Raw genomic sequence first — 16760 nt, forward strand, 5'->3', positions numbered from 1 at the left:
CTTACTCTTCTATTTTCTACTAGTTGTTTATTTCTCGCTGATGCTCTGACCGGGTCAGTTATTTGCCACACTTCCTCGTTGTCCCTCTGCAGCGGCTGACGGCCAGCACGGGCAGCAGGCAGCGCAGTCGCCTCTCTGTGATGGCCCAGTACCTCTGCCACGTTCAGCACGTCTTCACGATCCCGGGCCGCGCGTTCGTCCCCCAGCCGGAGGTGAGTTCCTCCCGACCCGCGCTAGGGCACCAGAGTGAGGATGTTTTCTTTGCTCCCCTGAGGACGCATCATGGGAATTCTCTCTAGGCTCTAATCTTGATGGAGATGCAGACTGTACCGTAAGGTTTTCTCTACTTCGCCTGAGCAAGAAGTACAAAAGTCACAGTATGATTAACAATCACAATTTTCATTCTAATTCTCCCCCCACCCTGTATTTAGAATGACCAAATGTCCAGTGTAGCCATGTTGCCCTGGTGGCTGTGATATCATCATTATTATTACTACCCCTTTTTACATTTAAATCATCCCAGGAAGGGAGATAAGTTGTGTGGTCATCCATTCCTAAAGAAAAAGTATTATTTTTGTGATTTCTGTTAGAGACTTCTCCCTAAAGTTCTGTCCGATGTTACTTATCGTAAGTGTTCTTCTCACCTTTTTTTTTTTTTTTTTTTTGTATTTTTCTGAAGCTGGAAATGGGGAGGCAGTCAGACAGATTCCCGCATGCGCCCGACCGGGATCCACCCGGCATGCCCACCAGGGGCGACGCTCTGCCCACCAGGGGGCGATGCTCTGCCCCTCTGGGGCGCCGCTCTGTTGCATCCAGAGCCATTCTAGCGCCTGAGGCAGAGGCCACTGAGCCATCCTCAGCGCCCGTGCCAACTTTGCTCCAATGGAACCTTGGCTGTGGGAGGGGAAGAGAGAGACAGAGAGGAAGGAGAAGGGGAGGGGTGGAGAAGCAGATGAGTGCCTCTCCTGTGTGCCCTGGCTGGGAATCGAACCTGGGACTCCTGCACGCCAGGCCGACGCTCTACCACTGAGCCAACCGGCGAGGGCCTCTTCCCACCTTTTTGAGAGACCTTATGTTGGTCGTGTTACTTGCAATCTTCTGAGGAAAAATAGTTGGATATTCAATTAGGCTTTTGACTCTGTGCTAATTACAGAAACGTAAGTGCTAATTACAAAAATAAGTTTCTGTGCCAGAAATGAAAATCAGTAAGCTGGCATCTGTTTTATCAAAACCAGTGCTGGACGGTGTGACCACAGCACATGTGCCATGAAAGCTCATCTGTTTCTCTTTTGACGACACTGAGCATCTGCGTGCACAGCCCTGGGCCAGGCGGAGCACGGGAGGCAGCGGGCAGGAGCAGTTGGACCTGAGCGCCTGCAGGGCGTTCCCAGCTAGCGAGCTGCAGAGCTCTCCTTGCTGGGTGGGAAGTTTCCCGCCTCACTTGGCAGTCATTAATAAAAGTAGATAGCACAATAAAAGTGTGTGGTTTTTAGAGCTAGATGCAGGGTTTTTTGGTTTAGAGTGGGGCCCAGATAGCATCAGCCCTATGTGTGTGTCTTGCAGTCGATCGAGGAGCCTCCGTGTTCCTTGCTGCCCTTCCGCGTGCTCTGCTGTGTTGTCTGCCACAGCGGCCGAGGGCTCCGGTGCCTAGAGGGATGCAGCCCGTTCAGACCGTCTTCCAGTGGCAGACCGGTCTTAACCCTTCAGGTAGTACAGACGTCCATGTACCTCCTCAGGGTTAACAGGAAACTCTCTGCTCAAAGGGTTAATGGTCAGCTTTTTCTAAGTCAAGTTCAGGGAGCTCACTCTTAATCCTACTTCATTTCAGCCCCTCAAGGTTCCAGACATTGTAAACGGCATCTACCAAAACAATAGATCCTGTTACATTCAAAACAGAATTTGATGACTGAGGATATCTTGTAGGTTATCATCAGATTTAACACATTTTTCCTTTCAGGAATTTTCTGTCTAGAACAGGTGGCCATTATATTAAAGAAAACCAACTGACCGTACAGCGTGCTTTCTTGTCACGCATCTAGGTGTATGCGGAACATCCTGAATAGTGTCTGACCACATTGTATCAGATACCAAGATCTTCGAGTTTTTATTGTTTTGGTTATTACCACAACCCAGAATCTTTATAGGTTACCTGATTGTTCCAGGGGTTTCTTAGAGTGGATGTTAGAATATTTTTAGTGGACAGTTTCTCTTTGTTTAGTTGCCTAGTTGAAAGTACTTAATGCTGTTTAGAGGTTGTTACCAACTCTGTTTTTGATTTAGGGATACAGTACCCCTGTCAGTTAATTAAAAGCTTTTTTCCTTTAGGATTAAGTCCTTATGGAAGTATTTGAAAAAAAGCTAGCTGTGTCTTTGGTTCTCTTTTCATTGACGGATGTTGCTTTTTTGGCAAATCAAACATATTCATAGTAATTTTCTTTACGTGCTTTTCATCACATTGAAGGTATGACATGCAGGGGACTTATGTGGAAAATAGGAAGGCGGTCATCGAGGAGCGAGGATGTGTTATGAGAGAGGAAAACAGTACCTCAGAGGGTTCCATCTCGTTCTGGAAGCATTCTCTGTCACTCCGGAGCAGCTGCAGCGTAGCAGAGCAGGTGAGGGACCCTCTGAGGACAGCCAGACAGTGTCTGAGCAGAGTTTTAGAAAATTTGTCCATATATTTATGGACCAAGTTGTAATATCTTATAGTAGTATGGTTTATTCTTTTTAAGATGTAAATATAACTTATGTCTAATTTTGCCTGTTAAGTGTAGAATATAGAGCAAGTTACACCCAACCATGGGACAGATTTAAAGCATAAATTGTGTCTGTACCACTTAGACGAATCAATGATAACAGGCCCAGGAGGTAAGAAAGGGTCAGGACTTGGGCATGCAGGGCTGGCGCTGAGGACCGCCTTCAGCGGCCCTCACTACGCTTGTGCCCAGCTAGTGAGGCCTCGGCTCGGTAAGTGGATGCGTCCGCATAAGAAACAGCCATTTTTGAGGCCTTTGTGTTTTCCGAAATGACTTTTATTATTATTATTCATTTTAGAGAAGAGAGAGAGAAAGACTGAGAAGGGAAAGAGAAGGGGGGGAGCAGGAAGCATCAACTCCCACATGTGCCGTGACCAGGCAAGCCCAGGGTTTTGAACCAGCGACCTCAGTGTTGTAGGTCGATGCTTATCCACTGTGCCACCGCAGGTCAGGCTGAAATATGGCTTCTATTGGCTTTTATCCTGTATGTGAGAATCCTTTGGACATAAAGTCAGAACACTCATATTTTTCTGCTTAACTAGTATTCTTCTGTGTCCAGCCTAGTTTCCTGGAATGGGAGATGGCAGTAGGATTTCTGTGACAGGGAGGTATGGAGGAGTGCTCTCAGGAGACGGAGGGAGGGCCCGGGCCCTGTTCCACCTGGAGAAGGGGCAGGGCTGGCGGGAGCTCGGCTGCAAAGGGACCCTCAGAGCGCGTCCTCCCTTGAGGCGAGGGAGCAGCCTTTTGTACCCCTGCGCTGGTCAGCCTCGGGGTGGTGGGCTCCTCCTGGGCGCAGCGGTGCCATGAGGCTCCCGCAGAGACAGCTCCAGGTGTGTGAGCCGTCAGCTGCAGCTGGTGTGTGTGGGGGGGGCAGACCTGGTGGGGAGCCTGGTCGGTGCCGACACGAGCCCCGGGGGGTCCTGCAGTAGACAGAGCTGTGCTGTCGGGTTCCCTGTGTGGCCTCTGAGCCTGAGCCTCGGCTGCAGGCAGGTCTAACCCAGTTCCAGGTCAGATGCGTCCGCAGCCTCCAGCCAGGGCTATCGTCGGCATCCTGCTCTCCTGTAACTTGAGTCACTCACCTTTACACTGGCCTTTAAACCTACTGGACCAGTAGTCTTAGTGGAAATCGCCTGAAATATTTTTAAAGTGGGTGAGTCTAAAATAAAAATAAAGATGCAAACTAAAAGCCAGCTTTTTAATCAGAGGACTAACAAAGTCGTCCTTTTTAAAAATCAAATAAACCATGTTGAATAAAAATAAATGTATTTACCGTTACAATCTAATACTAGTTATGTGTTCACAACTACTTAAGAATAAAATAAGCAGTAAGAATTAACTAAGAAACAAAATTGCAGTTCTGCAAATGACAGTTTACATATGTGTAAAAATACAGTGAAATGGACACATCACTGGAGATAGAGCAGTGCAGGCTGGGGTAGACATCCACAGCGTCAACAGCGGTGATGTGTGCTAAAAGTACATAGCTCAAAATGTAGTGCTCAAAGAGATTGCTTTAGCCTGACCTGTGGTGGTGCAGTGCATAAGGCCTTGACCTGGAATGCTGAGGTTGCCGGTTCGAAGCCCTGGGCTTGCCGGGTCCAGGCACAGGCAAGAAGCAACATTAAGTTGATGCATCTTGCTCCCCCCCCCCCCCCGCCTTTATCTCCCTCTTTCTTCTCTCTAAAAAAAGAAAGGAAGGAAGAAGAAATTGCTTTAGCTTGGGGGGGTGCGGGAGGGGGAGATGGGGGGACAGCGAGTATAGAGGGTGAGTCCTGGAGGGACACAAACCATTTCATCATCGCCATTACCAGTCGGGATAGAATTGGACCATTGTTTTGTACGAAATGGCTGCCTTCCTGGAAGTTCATACTACTCCTATATACATATTTAGGGTGAAAATATTCCAAAGCTAAATAAAAAAGAATTGTTTGAATTACATATTAACTTTTATAGAACATAGAAAGTAGACTTTTATTTTATTTTATTTTATTTATTTATTTATTTATTTATTTTTATATTTTTCTGAAGTTGGAAACGGGAGGCAGTCAGACAGACTCCCGCATGCGCCCAACCGGGATCCACCGGGATCACCCACCAGGGGGCGATGCTCTGCCCATCCGGGGCGTCACTCTGTTGCAACCAGAGCCATTCTAGCACCTGAGGCAGAGGCCATGGAGCCATCCCCAGCGTCCAGGCCAACTTTGCTCCAATGGAGCCTCGGCTACAGGAGGGGAAGAGGGAGACAGAGAGGAAGGAGAGGGGGAGGGGTGGAGAAGCAGATGGGCGCTTCTCCTGTGTGCCCTGGCCGGGAATCAAACCCAGGACTCCTGCACACCAGGCTGACGCTCTACCACTGAGCCAACCGGCCAGGGCTAGAAAGTAGACTTTTAATGTAGGACTCTAGGATACATAGACTGCATATGAAGCCCATTACATTAAGCTAAGTGAGAAAACAATGTAGTCAAAGTGATCCTGTAACATTAATCTGCATTAAAAGTCTTTATTAGACTTGTAAGTTTACAACATATTTTGACCATTCAAAAATAGTGCATACTTTAAACAATCATTTAAACTTCTGTCTCAGGGATCCCTTTTCCAGTCTGTATTTGAAATAGCACCTTTGTTTTAGCTGTTCCATGAATAGTTAGTGACACTGTTGAAGGAGAGAATGATGGCCTCCCGAGCAAAACAGGCAGAAAGCATTGTGGGCTCCTTCTGTATGAACGAATGAAAGTTACTCTCACGTGAAAGATATTCCTCCCAGTCCTGAATTACTAGTGTACAAAGAAATGCTCTTTTTTCCCCGTTTGCCATGATATTGTGAGCAATGACTAAGCTTGAAATAACAAATAAATTAGAAACAACGGTGTGCAATGTTTCTTTTGCTCATCAAATAATCCAATTTTTCTTGTTAAAATATTTGAAATACATAATTCAACTTATATGTTTAAAAGCATTCTTTATACTTTAAAAATTACTTTCATACCCATTAATTCATGGAAGCAGTTCATTTATAAGACGAGAATGCTTTTGCTAATATTGATCAAACTTGAGAATAAAATGCCAGTTTAAAATTAACCATTATAGTCCAAACACTAATCCATGAGAGTTAAACGAGGTGGGGTAAGTCTGAATTCCTGTGAAGAAATTACTTCACCCGGAGAACCCTCCTGCTGGCAGCAGAGGAGAGCCCTTCTGAGCATGTACTGTCATCACTTAGCTTGTCCTCGGTGCTGGAAAAGTCCCGGGGGTTTGAGTGTGGTTGGGCTTTGCTTGCTGTGGCAGCATTGACCAGGCCCTTTGCTTCATTTCCGCCTCATCTTTGAACGTCATGTTGTAGGCTCACACAGCTGTATGTAGATATTTTCCTAAAATGAACAACGGCAGGAAGGTCACAGTGGTGGGGACTCAGGGTGGCTGGTTGGGCCGACGTCTGAAAGAGGTGGACTGCCCTTCTGTCCCTCACGCGCTGTCCTGCAGTGGGGCTGGAACACAAAAGCAAGCCGCTGTGGTGTGGCCACACAGATAGCAAGCAGACGAGTGTTGGGGTCAAACCGGGCAAGGCGCTTCTCACACTTGGCAGCTGGGCAGTTGAAGTCTTTTTTTTTTTTTTTTTGTATTTTTCTGAAGTGAGAAGCAGGGAGACAGAGAGACAGACTCCTGCATGCACCCGACTGGGATCTACGCAGCATGCCCACCAGGGGCAATGCTCTGCCCATCTGGGCCCTTGCTCCATTGCAACTGGAGCCATTTTTTAGTGCCTGAGGAGGCCACGGAGCCATCCTCAGCACCGGGGCCAACTTGCTCCAATTGAGCCATGGCTGCAGAAGGGGAAAAGAGAGAGAGGGAGAGAGAAGTGAGAGGAGGAGGGGTGGAAAAGCATATGGGCACTTCTCCTGTGTGCCCTGACTGGGAATTGAACCCAGACTTCCACACGCTGGTCTGCCGCATTACCACTGAGCCAACCGGCCAGGGCACATTTGGCAGCTGAATTCTTATATAAAACCCAATGAAGGACCAATTTGGAAAGTGTATCAGCAGGTTATCTTAAAAAGGAAAAAAGCCATCAATGAATTGCCTTATTAATATAAGCAAAGCCTCTTTCAATTACAGACCCTTAGATAAAGCATGAAAATGGGTGGAAGAATAACCTTAAAACAGGCGTAATTGTACGAGAGTGTTTGCTGGCATTTTAAATATCTTGCCATTTTTAAAGTATATATTTAAAATCTCTATAGGAAAGGTTAAACATAATTCCAGTTAATTTTTTTTTATCTGAAACGCAGGGGAAAGTCCCAGCGGGCGCCCAGAGAGCCCACACGCGTGGCACAGTTGTTACACATAGTCCTTGAGGCTGTACGCTGGCTTGCCCTCCAGCCGCGTGGTGGGGGTGTGCTGCCGCCTGGGCGGGTAGGGCCAGGCCTCTGGAGTCTTTTTCATGCTGGAAATGCAGAAAATCGTGCCCGAGATCACCAGCAGCACGGCCGAAATGAACCCGATGTAGACGGCCCCTCCGGGTTCGTGCCTGCTGCTCTCGGGAACGGCCAGGTCCAGGAAGGCGGCGATGCTCTCCTGCGTGTACCACACTGTCGGGATTAGCGCGGAGACCCCGGCGGACGCGAGGCAGACGCCGCCCGCCAAGCACGCCTGAGCCTTGGTGTCTCTGTCCCCTCCCAGGCGAGTGCATTGCATCCCCACTGTAGCAGTGCAGACCCCCGAAGCGGACAGGATGCAGGCCAGGACCATGGTGGCCCGCGCAGCCTGCACGTGCGCGGGGAGGGACAGGATGGAGAACTTGAGGGTGCAGCTCATCATGCCGGTGCTGTCGCACGCGCAGTCCATCCACAGCCCTTGCACCTGGACGATGGCCGTGATGATGCTGGAGCCCGCGGCCACACTCACCATCCAGTTGGGCAGCACGGTGGCCACCAGCACTCCAGAGACCCCACAGAAGGCCAGGACGAAAGCAAAGAGCTCGAGGCGCACCCAGGCCATGATGTCACCGCCAGCTCGGTCCACCTAGAAAATCCTGGTGCTTAATTATGGTGGCTCTGGGTCCGAGTTGTAGCTGTTCCTGTGTAGTGGCGAACCAAGTAACAGGCTGGGGAGAGAGGACAAAGCCAGGACTGAGGGAAGGAAGAAGAAACAGAACAGCTCCCGTGCGCGAGGGAGCGTGCCCAGGCCCCGCAGCCGCGGCCGACACTGCTGCCCAGGGGACAGGCTCACAGCAGGCCTCCCGGGCTCCGTCCTGCGCTGGGGGCGCCTCGTGCAGGGGGCACAGTAGGCACAGCCGTCCACTTTGTTCTTTTAAAACTTCAACTGTGCGGAAGTGGTCCGCAGAGGGGGCTCGTCCCTTGGTAGGGGATGGAGGCATACCAAATTCCAGCTACGGGGTCTGGTCAGGAATTTATTTCAGCATTACAGGCTTTTAGAACCTCTTTTGTTTTCAATTAAAATACTCTGTAGGTCATAAGGAAGAATAGTTTAAACCCACCCCTTTAAAGGATATATTAGTATAGATTAGAAAAGTTTTAAGTATTCAAATAATGGATTTTTGAACAAGTAATTATGAAGCACCCACATGTGCCAGCACGTGACGGGGGGGAATTTTTTAAGGAGGAGCAGAAAGGAGTGAAAAGCAGTTAGGTCGCCTGCAGGATTAGCCCCAATTTCTAGTTAATAAACATTTGCAAAATCCTTACCTAGGATGGCACTTCTGTCACGCCAGGTACAAGGGATTCAGAAGCAGGACAATTAAGCTACTGTCCTCGGCTCTGACTGTGAGATCCTCGCTAACTGGGACTGGAGCCCTTCCCTGACCCAAATGCCGCAGGCTACCGCGAAACCGGTTACTCCGAGCAGCTCCAGAGGAGGGACCTCGGATCTCGGAAGCACCTAACAGACAACCACGTCGTTACTTGTATGTGAAAGGATACCAAAACTAATGTGACACTTTTTTTTTAAGAGGGAAAAGTTAGCACTTACTTTGTTGCTTGGCTGTGAGTTAATCTGCCATCTTTGAGAAATGTGTTGGTTTCCGAAATACAGCAAGCAGTACTGGCTTCTTTGTGTTTCTGAATTTTGAACGGTGTGTTAAAGTGGTTCTATCATGATTCATAGATAGCTGACAAAAGGCAGAAATGGTCAAGTCTTGGCTTTCCAGAACCTCTGTGTGCCTCAGGGTCCTCTTCTGCAAAATGAGGAGATTGTCGTACCTGTATCATGGACTTCAATATGCCAAAGCATTTTAAGGGGTTAAAACAATATTTACTCCCATAGAAAAATAATCAGTAAATTATAATTGACATTATTAGTATTTTTATTTATTTTCTATTATATGACAAACAAATGTCATGGTATTTATTTTATATCCTAAGGCAATTTCTTTTTTTCTCTTCCCTCCTTGGGTTGGTTTAATTCACTGACATAGAAATTTGGAGCTGAAAGAAACTGTAGGTGTAATCTTGTCCATGGTCATCTTTTCAGATTAGCCTCTTCAGGGGTAAATCTCCCTGCGCCACACAGGTGCAGGTCTAGGCAGAGGATACAGATCTCCTCCCCGCTTCCTTCCAGCGTACTATTCCCCCCTCCCCCCTTACTTCTGGGGCCTCTCCCCCTGGGTGCTTCCTGTGACAGCACAAAGCACCATCCACTGTGTCCTCTTCACGCCCTTTCCCACCGCGTGCACACACACAACTCCAGAAGTCATCAGTTGAGCAAACGGCTCAGCTTTGGAGACACAGCCAGGAGCTCAACGCCTGGCTTTTGTGAAATGTCTGAAGTAATACTAATGCACACCTGTATTAAAGCTACAAACTTTTCTGTAGTTCTAACCTTGATTCCCTGTGGAGTTCAATCCGGGGCTATCTGAATCCCATTGCTCTATTTCTGTTCTTAGTCTTAAACTGTGAAATTTACTATTTTAGGAGGGATGTTCTCAAGACTCGGACTTGCTGTGAGGATCAGAGTGCCTAGGCTTCGCCTGCTATCATACAATTTCTTTACATCCTGAGATGAGAATAGCACAAAAAAGTTAAAGTTTCTAGGAAAAAAAAAAAAGGAAGCACACGTTTATAGCTTCACAATAGCTGCTTTCAGGTTTGGGTTTAGAGCCCCAGCCGGTGACTCCCTCCCGGACCGTGTTCAGGGTGGTGGTTCTTTCGGAGCCAGACTGCTGTGATTACGTCCCCTGAGAGCATCTCGTTTCTTTATTTTTACTTTGCTTGATTGACCTTTATGTGTTGATTCATCTATGCTCAGCTTCCCAATTATAACCCTTTTTTTTTTTCCTCATTAGCCAATACATTTTCTAAATTTCAGTATAATGCAAACTTGCAGACAGCCTGTTCATCTTAATTAACAAGTACTGGCAGTGATAAATTACAGCCAGCCAAAATCCACGTAAACAGTATGACTGCGTTCAGCGCGCATAGCACCCGCTTACTGTGAGTGCTGGACGTGAAATGCTGTCTTCTGCCTAGAGACCGCGAGCAGAAAGGATTTGTTCTCCCACAAAGCAGGTCACCGTTCTGTTTCTTTTGTAAAAAGACGCTGGCGTCTTAGCTGTAGTGCTGTGAGATCTTTTGTTTTTCCCTCTCCTGCCACCAGCACGGGACAGACAGTCTGTGGGCTGTGCGCTCACATTTCTGTGGGGCGGAGAATAAAGGCGGACTTTGTTTCCGTGCTGGCGGCGGCGGCGGAGGAGTACTGGGACAGCAAGCAGACTTAGTTCTGCGGGGAGCTCTCCGGTTCCGCTGCCTGCAGGACAGAGCCTGTGCGAGTTGCGGAGTCAACGGTTTGCCGACAGAAAGTCAGGCGGGATGTCATTACAAAGTCAAGTCAGCTTTCCCCACACGATTTCTTTATCTCAAAGCTCATATTTAAAAACAGAGCTACAACTTAAACGCAAACGAAATTGGTAGGTGAGGAGCTATGTTTAGATCTCTAAGCTTACAGAAGCTTCTCGTTTTCCATACCTTTTGTCTGTGACCTTCAGTGTCTTGTTCCCTTCCGGCTGTTGTCTTCGGGTGACCCCAGGGAGGTTCCTGAGGAGAGGCCGCATCCACGAGGCTCCCTTTGCGGCTCCTGAATATTAGTTAGAAAGTTCCACAAGCAAACTTGCACGTAGCAAACGACGAGCAGCACAGAAATCCGAGAGGTAAAACTGCTGATGGAGCTGGAGGATAAACACCAGGTTCTCCATCTCAGTTTTCGAGCTGCGGGAGAATTAAAGGCGGAGAGGCCGGGAAGGGAGGGAATCGTTACAACGGGATTTGTCGAAACCTGAGAGCGAAAAATGCTTTCGTGTCACTGTATACAGAGGAGGAATTATTTGGGTGCTCACCAAAAGGCTTACTTTTCTTTTAATATTACGTTTTAGTATGTCCTTGTAATTAATTCTTGAATTTTTATCTTTGTTGGAAGATACAGTTTTATCATTTAGTGTCCCCAGTTGTATTAAGGAATATGGTCTGAAATATTTTTAACTAGATGATGCTTTGCAAATGATAGTTGAGACTATTGTTTTACTCTGGTGCTTGTGACTTGACTGAAATTAAGAGTCACGAAATTGGTAACTTTTAAAAAAACATTCAAGAGACAGTTTTTGAACTGTTCTTAATAAAAGAAAGCCCAGCAACAACTATTGACTAGAATTTTGATAGTGAACCAACAGAAATTACTTCACAACAACATGATGGAGCATATTAGATGAAACAGTGAAATCAAATATTGAAGTTCTAGGTCATGAATAGCGGCCCAGGCCTATCACATCTCCATCTATTTTGGGTTCTTGTTTTTTCCTTCCTCAGTAATTTCAATTCTACAAATGGTAAATTCATAGCCACTGCTGAGAAAGGAAGGGAATTTTATGATTGGATTTAAAACATTTTTAAACTGCTGATAGCCACATTAGATATTAGCCATTTCTTTAAAAGCAATGAATAATAAAATGCATGTTTTCACTTATCTGGATTTTTCTAGATTTGTTGTTACTGTTGTTGGTTTTTATCTTTTCCAAGTCGGGCATTTGGCAAGATACTAGAAATCTAATGCTTGTGGATTTACGTTTCAGCCCTGCCGTTCTCATTTTGTTACATAAACTTCCTTCTTTTATTTCATGGAAATGTATAAACAGTCTTTTGTATAAATCCTGGATGGCTCCCAGGAACGGTGTGTTGATGCTGCTTTACCAGAGGAAGTCCCCCAGGTCCCTTTAGTGTCTTGGCTAGTTTGGCCCCTTGCCACAGCTGTTGGTGCAGACTCCCCTGTGTGGAGGCTGACAGGCCGCAGGTGGACGGCCTCCAGCATCATGCAGCTCTCCGAGCAGAAATGACATAAGCATGCTTTAATGTACATTACTATTTTCAAAGAATTTTTTATTGTTCTTCTGCTTTGATACTCAGTATAGGCTGCCTGTTTTAAAGTGATAAGCTTCTGCCATGCAAATAACTTCATTTAATTACAGACCTTTAATCAGGCAGACTGTCTTTTTTTTTTTGTATATTTCTGAAGTTGGAAATGGGGAGGCAGTCAGACAGACTCCCGCATGTGCCCGACCGGGATCCAGCTGGCATGCCCACCAGGGGGCGATGCTCTGCCCATCTGGGGCATTGTTCTGTTGCAGTGAGAGCCATCCTCAGCGCCTGGGCCAACTTTGCTCCAATGGGGCCCTGGCTGCGGGAGAGGAAGAGAGAGACAGAGGAAGGAGAGGGGGAGGGGTGGAGAAGCAGATGGGCGCTTCTCCTGTGTGCCCTGGCCAGGAATCGAACCCGGGACTCCTGCACGCAAGGCTGACGCTCTACTACTGAGCCAACTGGCCAGGGCCCAGGCAGACTTTCTTGTATAAAAAAGATCTGGAAATACCCTGGCAGGTTGGCTCAACAGTAGAGTGTTGGCCCTGCGTGTGGAAGTCCCCGGTTCGATTCCCAGCCAGGGCACACAGGAGAAGTACCCATCTGCTCCACCCCTCCCCCTCGCCTTCTTCTCTGTCTCTCTTTTCCCTTCCCACAGCCAAGGCTCCATTGGAGCAAAATTGGCTCTAGGCACTGAGGACGGTCCCATGGCCTCTGCCTCAGGCGTTAGAATGGCTCCGGTTGCAGTGGAGCAACGCCCCAGATGGGCAGAGCATCGCCCCCTGGTGGGCTTGCTGGGTGGATCCCGGTCAGGCACATGTGGGAGTCTGTCTGCCTCCCTGCTTCTCACTTTGGAAAAATACAAAAAAAAAGAAAAAAAAAACAAAACTGGAAAGTAGAGGTATATAGAGAAATATAGTTCATCAGCATTATCATCTGTTTCCAATGTGGACAGAATTAAAGAGAATTAACCCTCTGAGTAGTACGAACGTTCAAGTGCATCCTCGTGCCTCCTGACCATCCAGAGTACGATCGTACACGTGTAAGGCAACATGAAAGAAAGGCAAATGTATGTTGTTTTTTGTTTGTTTTTTTACAGAGACAGAGAGAGGGTTAGAGACAGACAGGAATGGAAGAGATCAGAAGCATCAATCATCAGTTTTCCTTAGTTGTTCATTGATGGCTTTCTCATATGTGCCTTGACCGTGGGCCTTCAGCGACCGAGTAACCCCTTGCTCGAGCCAGCAACTTTGGGTCCAAGCTGGCGAGCTTTTGCTCAAACTAGATGAGCCCACAATGAAGCTGGCGACCTCGGGGTCTCAAACCTGGGTCCTCCGCATCCCAGTCCAATACTCTATCCAATGCGTCACCGCCTGGACAGGTGTTATGTTGTTCTTGTTTATATAAGTTGGTTATCAAACAAACATTTTAAATTAATAAAACTAGAACTGGAACTAATTTTTTTTTTTAAATAATCTCACTCCCGGTGGTCAGCGAGCATGAAAGAAACTCATTACTCCAAGAGTTAAATCTTAGAAGTGCAGGGACTTCCCTGGATGACTCTTATCTTAGTTTACCTTCTCCTCAGTTTGTCTCCTCCCAGCCCTCCCAGAGTTGTATATCCAACTGCTGGCGTTACATCCCTGATCGACGCCTCAGACCTGTCATGGCCCCCACCCAGCTCCTGACCTTCCTCACAGCAGCCCCCACCCCCGTTTCCCCGTGTCTGTTAATGGCAAACCCGTCCTTCCATTTGACAAGCTCTGGATCTTAAAAGTGCCTTTGATTCCGTACCCAATATCTAGTCAACCAACCCACTGTTGTTTCTAAACTCCAAAATGCATCAAAAGTCCCGACCACCTCCAAGGCCCCTCCTGGTTGAACACCTCTACAACAGTGGTCCCCAACCGTGTTTGGGCCACGGACCAGTTTAATGTCAGAAAATATTTCCACGGACTGGCCTTTAGGGTGGGACGGATAAATGCACAAAATTATGCAACTGGCGTAAAAACTGTGGTATTTTTAAATATAATTGTCGAACTTACGAGACAACGTCAAGAGTAAGTCTTAGACAGATGTAACAGAGGAAATCTGGTCATTTTTTAAAAATAAAACATTGTTCAGACTTAAATATAAATAAAACGGAAATAATGTAAGTTATTTATTCTTTCTCTGCGGACCGGTACCAAATGGCCCACAGACCAGTACCGGTCCGTGGCCCGGGGGTTGGGGACCACTGCTCTAGAATGTAAACCTCATGAGGGTGAGGATTTCTGTCCTGTTCGTTATGGTTTCATTTGGTCCGCTGGTGCCTGGCTCACAGCAGGGGTACAGTAAATACGAATGGAAGAATGCAGAAACCGATTTTGTGTATATAAAATAACATTAAGTTGAACTATGCATTTTCTTTGTGTGAATAAAAGTATAATTTTGTCCTTTCCAAATAAACTAATTTTAGGTGACCTTGCAACTCTTTATAGTCTTGCTGTAATAATCCTGCCATTTATTAGCTGCTTCCTATGTGCTGGGTACTGTTTAAGGAATTGTGTTATTTAATTCTCAAGGCAAGCCTGGGAGATCACAGGAAGGCTCATTTTATAGACGAGAAAACTAAACGCCAGAGAAGTAACAATTGAGGTCATGGGATGAGAAAGCAGCAGGTGTGGGAGTCGGGCCCAGAATACTTGAATTTTTTTAAAGCCCTTCTACAGTCTGGGCTGTGCGCGGCCTCCACGTAGAACAGAATGTATTTGAGTCTCGTCATCAAAAGTCGTTTCTTTCTGCGGTAGAGTCTGGACTAAGCTGTGGAACCGATTAACCCTGACATCTACAGCTTTACATGGAAACATTTCTTTCTCGCTCATGCAAAGGGACCGCAGAGTACTGGTCGGTGTCTCAGCAGTCCATCTGTTTTCTTCTTTAGAATGTCTTCGTTGATCTGTTTACCAAAAATTACGTGTGATTGCCTTAGTGTTTGTTTCTCTGTAAGTGATGATAATCTGGATATTCAGAAAAGCATGGCTTTGCTTTCTGAAGGAATCGGTAATTTAACTGAATATTTGAGAAGTAACGGCAATACCGTGTCCGGATGAGGCTGTTCTGCAGACCTGCTGCCTCACCCCTGCCCACCCACAAGCACTGTCCAGCTTAGGACAGCCCTGAGGACCCGGCGCTTACCTCATTGGTCTGGGATGATGGCCCGTCGCTGTATGTTTAACACGCTACCCACTTCACTCCAATGAGAAGTTGGGGCTCTGACTTTAAAAAACAACAAGATCTTTTTGTAATTGCTTTCTGTTCAACCTTGAAAATAATGGAAGTTCAGCGTAAGATAAAATAGTGTCCTGTTCCAGTCCCTCAGGCGTAAAGTGATTGAATCTTAAAAATACTGTTTCTCTTCCGTCCCAGTCTTAGGAAATTAACAGTATCAGCTGGGAATATAATTAGACTGTTGTTTATCTCTATGTTCATTTTAGTTTTAATGTTTTAGATGAGTGTGATGACTTTCTTTTAAAATTGGCTGTTCGTAGATTAGTTGATCCTAGTGAAAAATGAAGGTGGATACTCTGGGTGTAGGTGTGCTTGCTCTCACATGTCTGATGAAGCCATCCCAGTTTCCACGGCGCCAGAGGCAGGCCGGGCTCACGTTTCTCCATACGGCTGTGCTTCTGTTGCTTTGTTACCTGGTGCCTTAGTTTTACTCCGTTGTGTTCCTCCAGCTTGTCTTCCTGAGAGAGGATCTTGAGGGCTTGTCTTCTGTGTCTTCATCACCTTATTTTAGAAAACTGATGTCTTTGGAGTGCGGTGACATTTGCAGATCAACCAGATCTCATCAGTAACACAACTGTGTCTTTTTTTTTTTTCTGAAGCTGGAAACGGGGAGACAGTCAGACAGACTCCCCCATGCGCCCGACCGGGATCCACCCGGCACGCCCACCAGGGGGCGATACTCTGCCCACCAGGGGGCGATGCTCTGCCCCTCCGGGGCGTCGCCATGTTGCGACCAGAGCCACTCTAGCGCCTGGGGCAGAGGCCAAGGAGCCATCCCCAGCGCCCGGGCCATCTTTGCTCCAATGGAGCCTTGGCTGCGGGAGGGGAAGAGAGAGACAGAAAGGAAGGGGGGGGGTGGAGAAGCAAATGGGCGCTTCTCCTGTGTGCCCTGGCCGGGAATCGAACCCGGGACTTCCGCACGCCAGGCCGAGGCTCTACCGCTGAGCCAACCGGCCAGGGCCACAACTGTGTCTTTGTCATGGCTTTGCCACTGCGTCCTCTTTGCACATTATTTTAAAAAGCAGTACATCTCTTTTTTTGTTTGTTTGTTTTTGTTTTTGTATTTTTTCTGAAGCTGGAAATGGGGAGAGACAGTCAGACAGACTCCCGCATGTGCCCGACCGGGATCCACCCGGCACGCCCACCAGGGGGCGATGCTCTGCCCCTCCAGGGCGTCGCTCTGTTGTGACCAGAGCCACTCCAGCACCTGGGGCAGAGGCCAAGGAGCCATCCCCAGCTCCCGGGCCATCTTTGCTCCAATGGAGCCTCGGCTGCGGGAGGGGAAGAGAGAGAGAGAGAGAGAGAGAGGAAGGAGAGGGGGAGGGGTGGAGAAGCAGATGGGCGCCTCTCCTGTGTGCCCTGGCCGGGAATCGAACCCGGG

At 47.4% G+C, this 16760-nt stretch overlaps 2 protein-coding genes across 3 annotated transcripts in view; one reads left to right on the top strand and one right to left on the bottom strand.

The window, feature by feature from the left end:
- TFB1M (transcription factor B1, mitochondrial) overlaps positions 1 to 16760 on the top strand; it is a 49945-nt gene that overhangs the window by 24456 nt on the left and 8729 nt on the right. The window contains exon 5 of one of the 2 annotated variants that reach the window (XM_066372960.1): positions 93 to 212. The exons of the other annotated variant lie outside the window; for it this stretch is intronic. Within the exon in view, the coding sequence (XP_066229057.1) occupies positions 93 to 212 (120 nt within the window). The remainder of the gene's footprint in view (positions 1 to 92; positions 213 to 16760) is intronic. 2 annotated transcript variants of the gene reach the window in all.
- On the bottom strand, positions 6634 to 7779 carry CLDN20 (claudin 20). The gene has a single exon (XM_066371721.1). It carries the CDS (start codon positions 7749 to 7751, stop codon positions 7092 to 7094), a length of 660 nt encoding a protein of 219 aa, XP_066227818.1. The 5' UTR covers positions 7752 to 7779; the 3' UTR covers positions 6634 to 7091.

The sequence above is a fragment of the Saccopteryx leptura genome, chromosome 3 (assembly GCF_036850995.1).
Source record: "Saccopteryx leptura isolate mSacLep1 chromosome 3, mSacLep1_pri_phased_curated, whole genome shotgun sequence".
NCBI classification, from domain to species: domain Eukaryota; kingdom Metazoa; phylum Chordata; class Mammalia; order Chiroptera; family Emballonuridae; genus Saccopteryx; species Saccopteryx leptura.

Coding starts and splice junctions, on each gene's coding strand:
- CLDN20 (XM_066371721.1), bottom strand. CDS start 7,751: ATGGCCTGGGTGCGCCTCGAGCTCTTTGCTTTCGTCCTGGCCTTCTGT.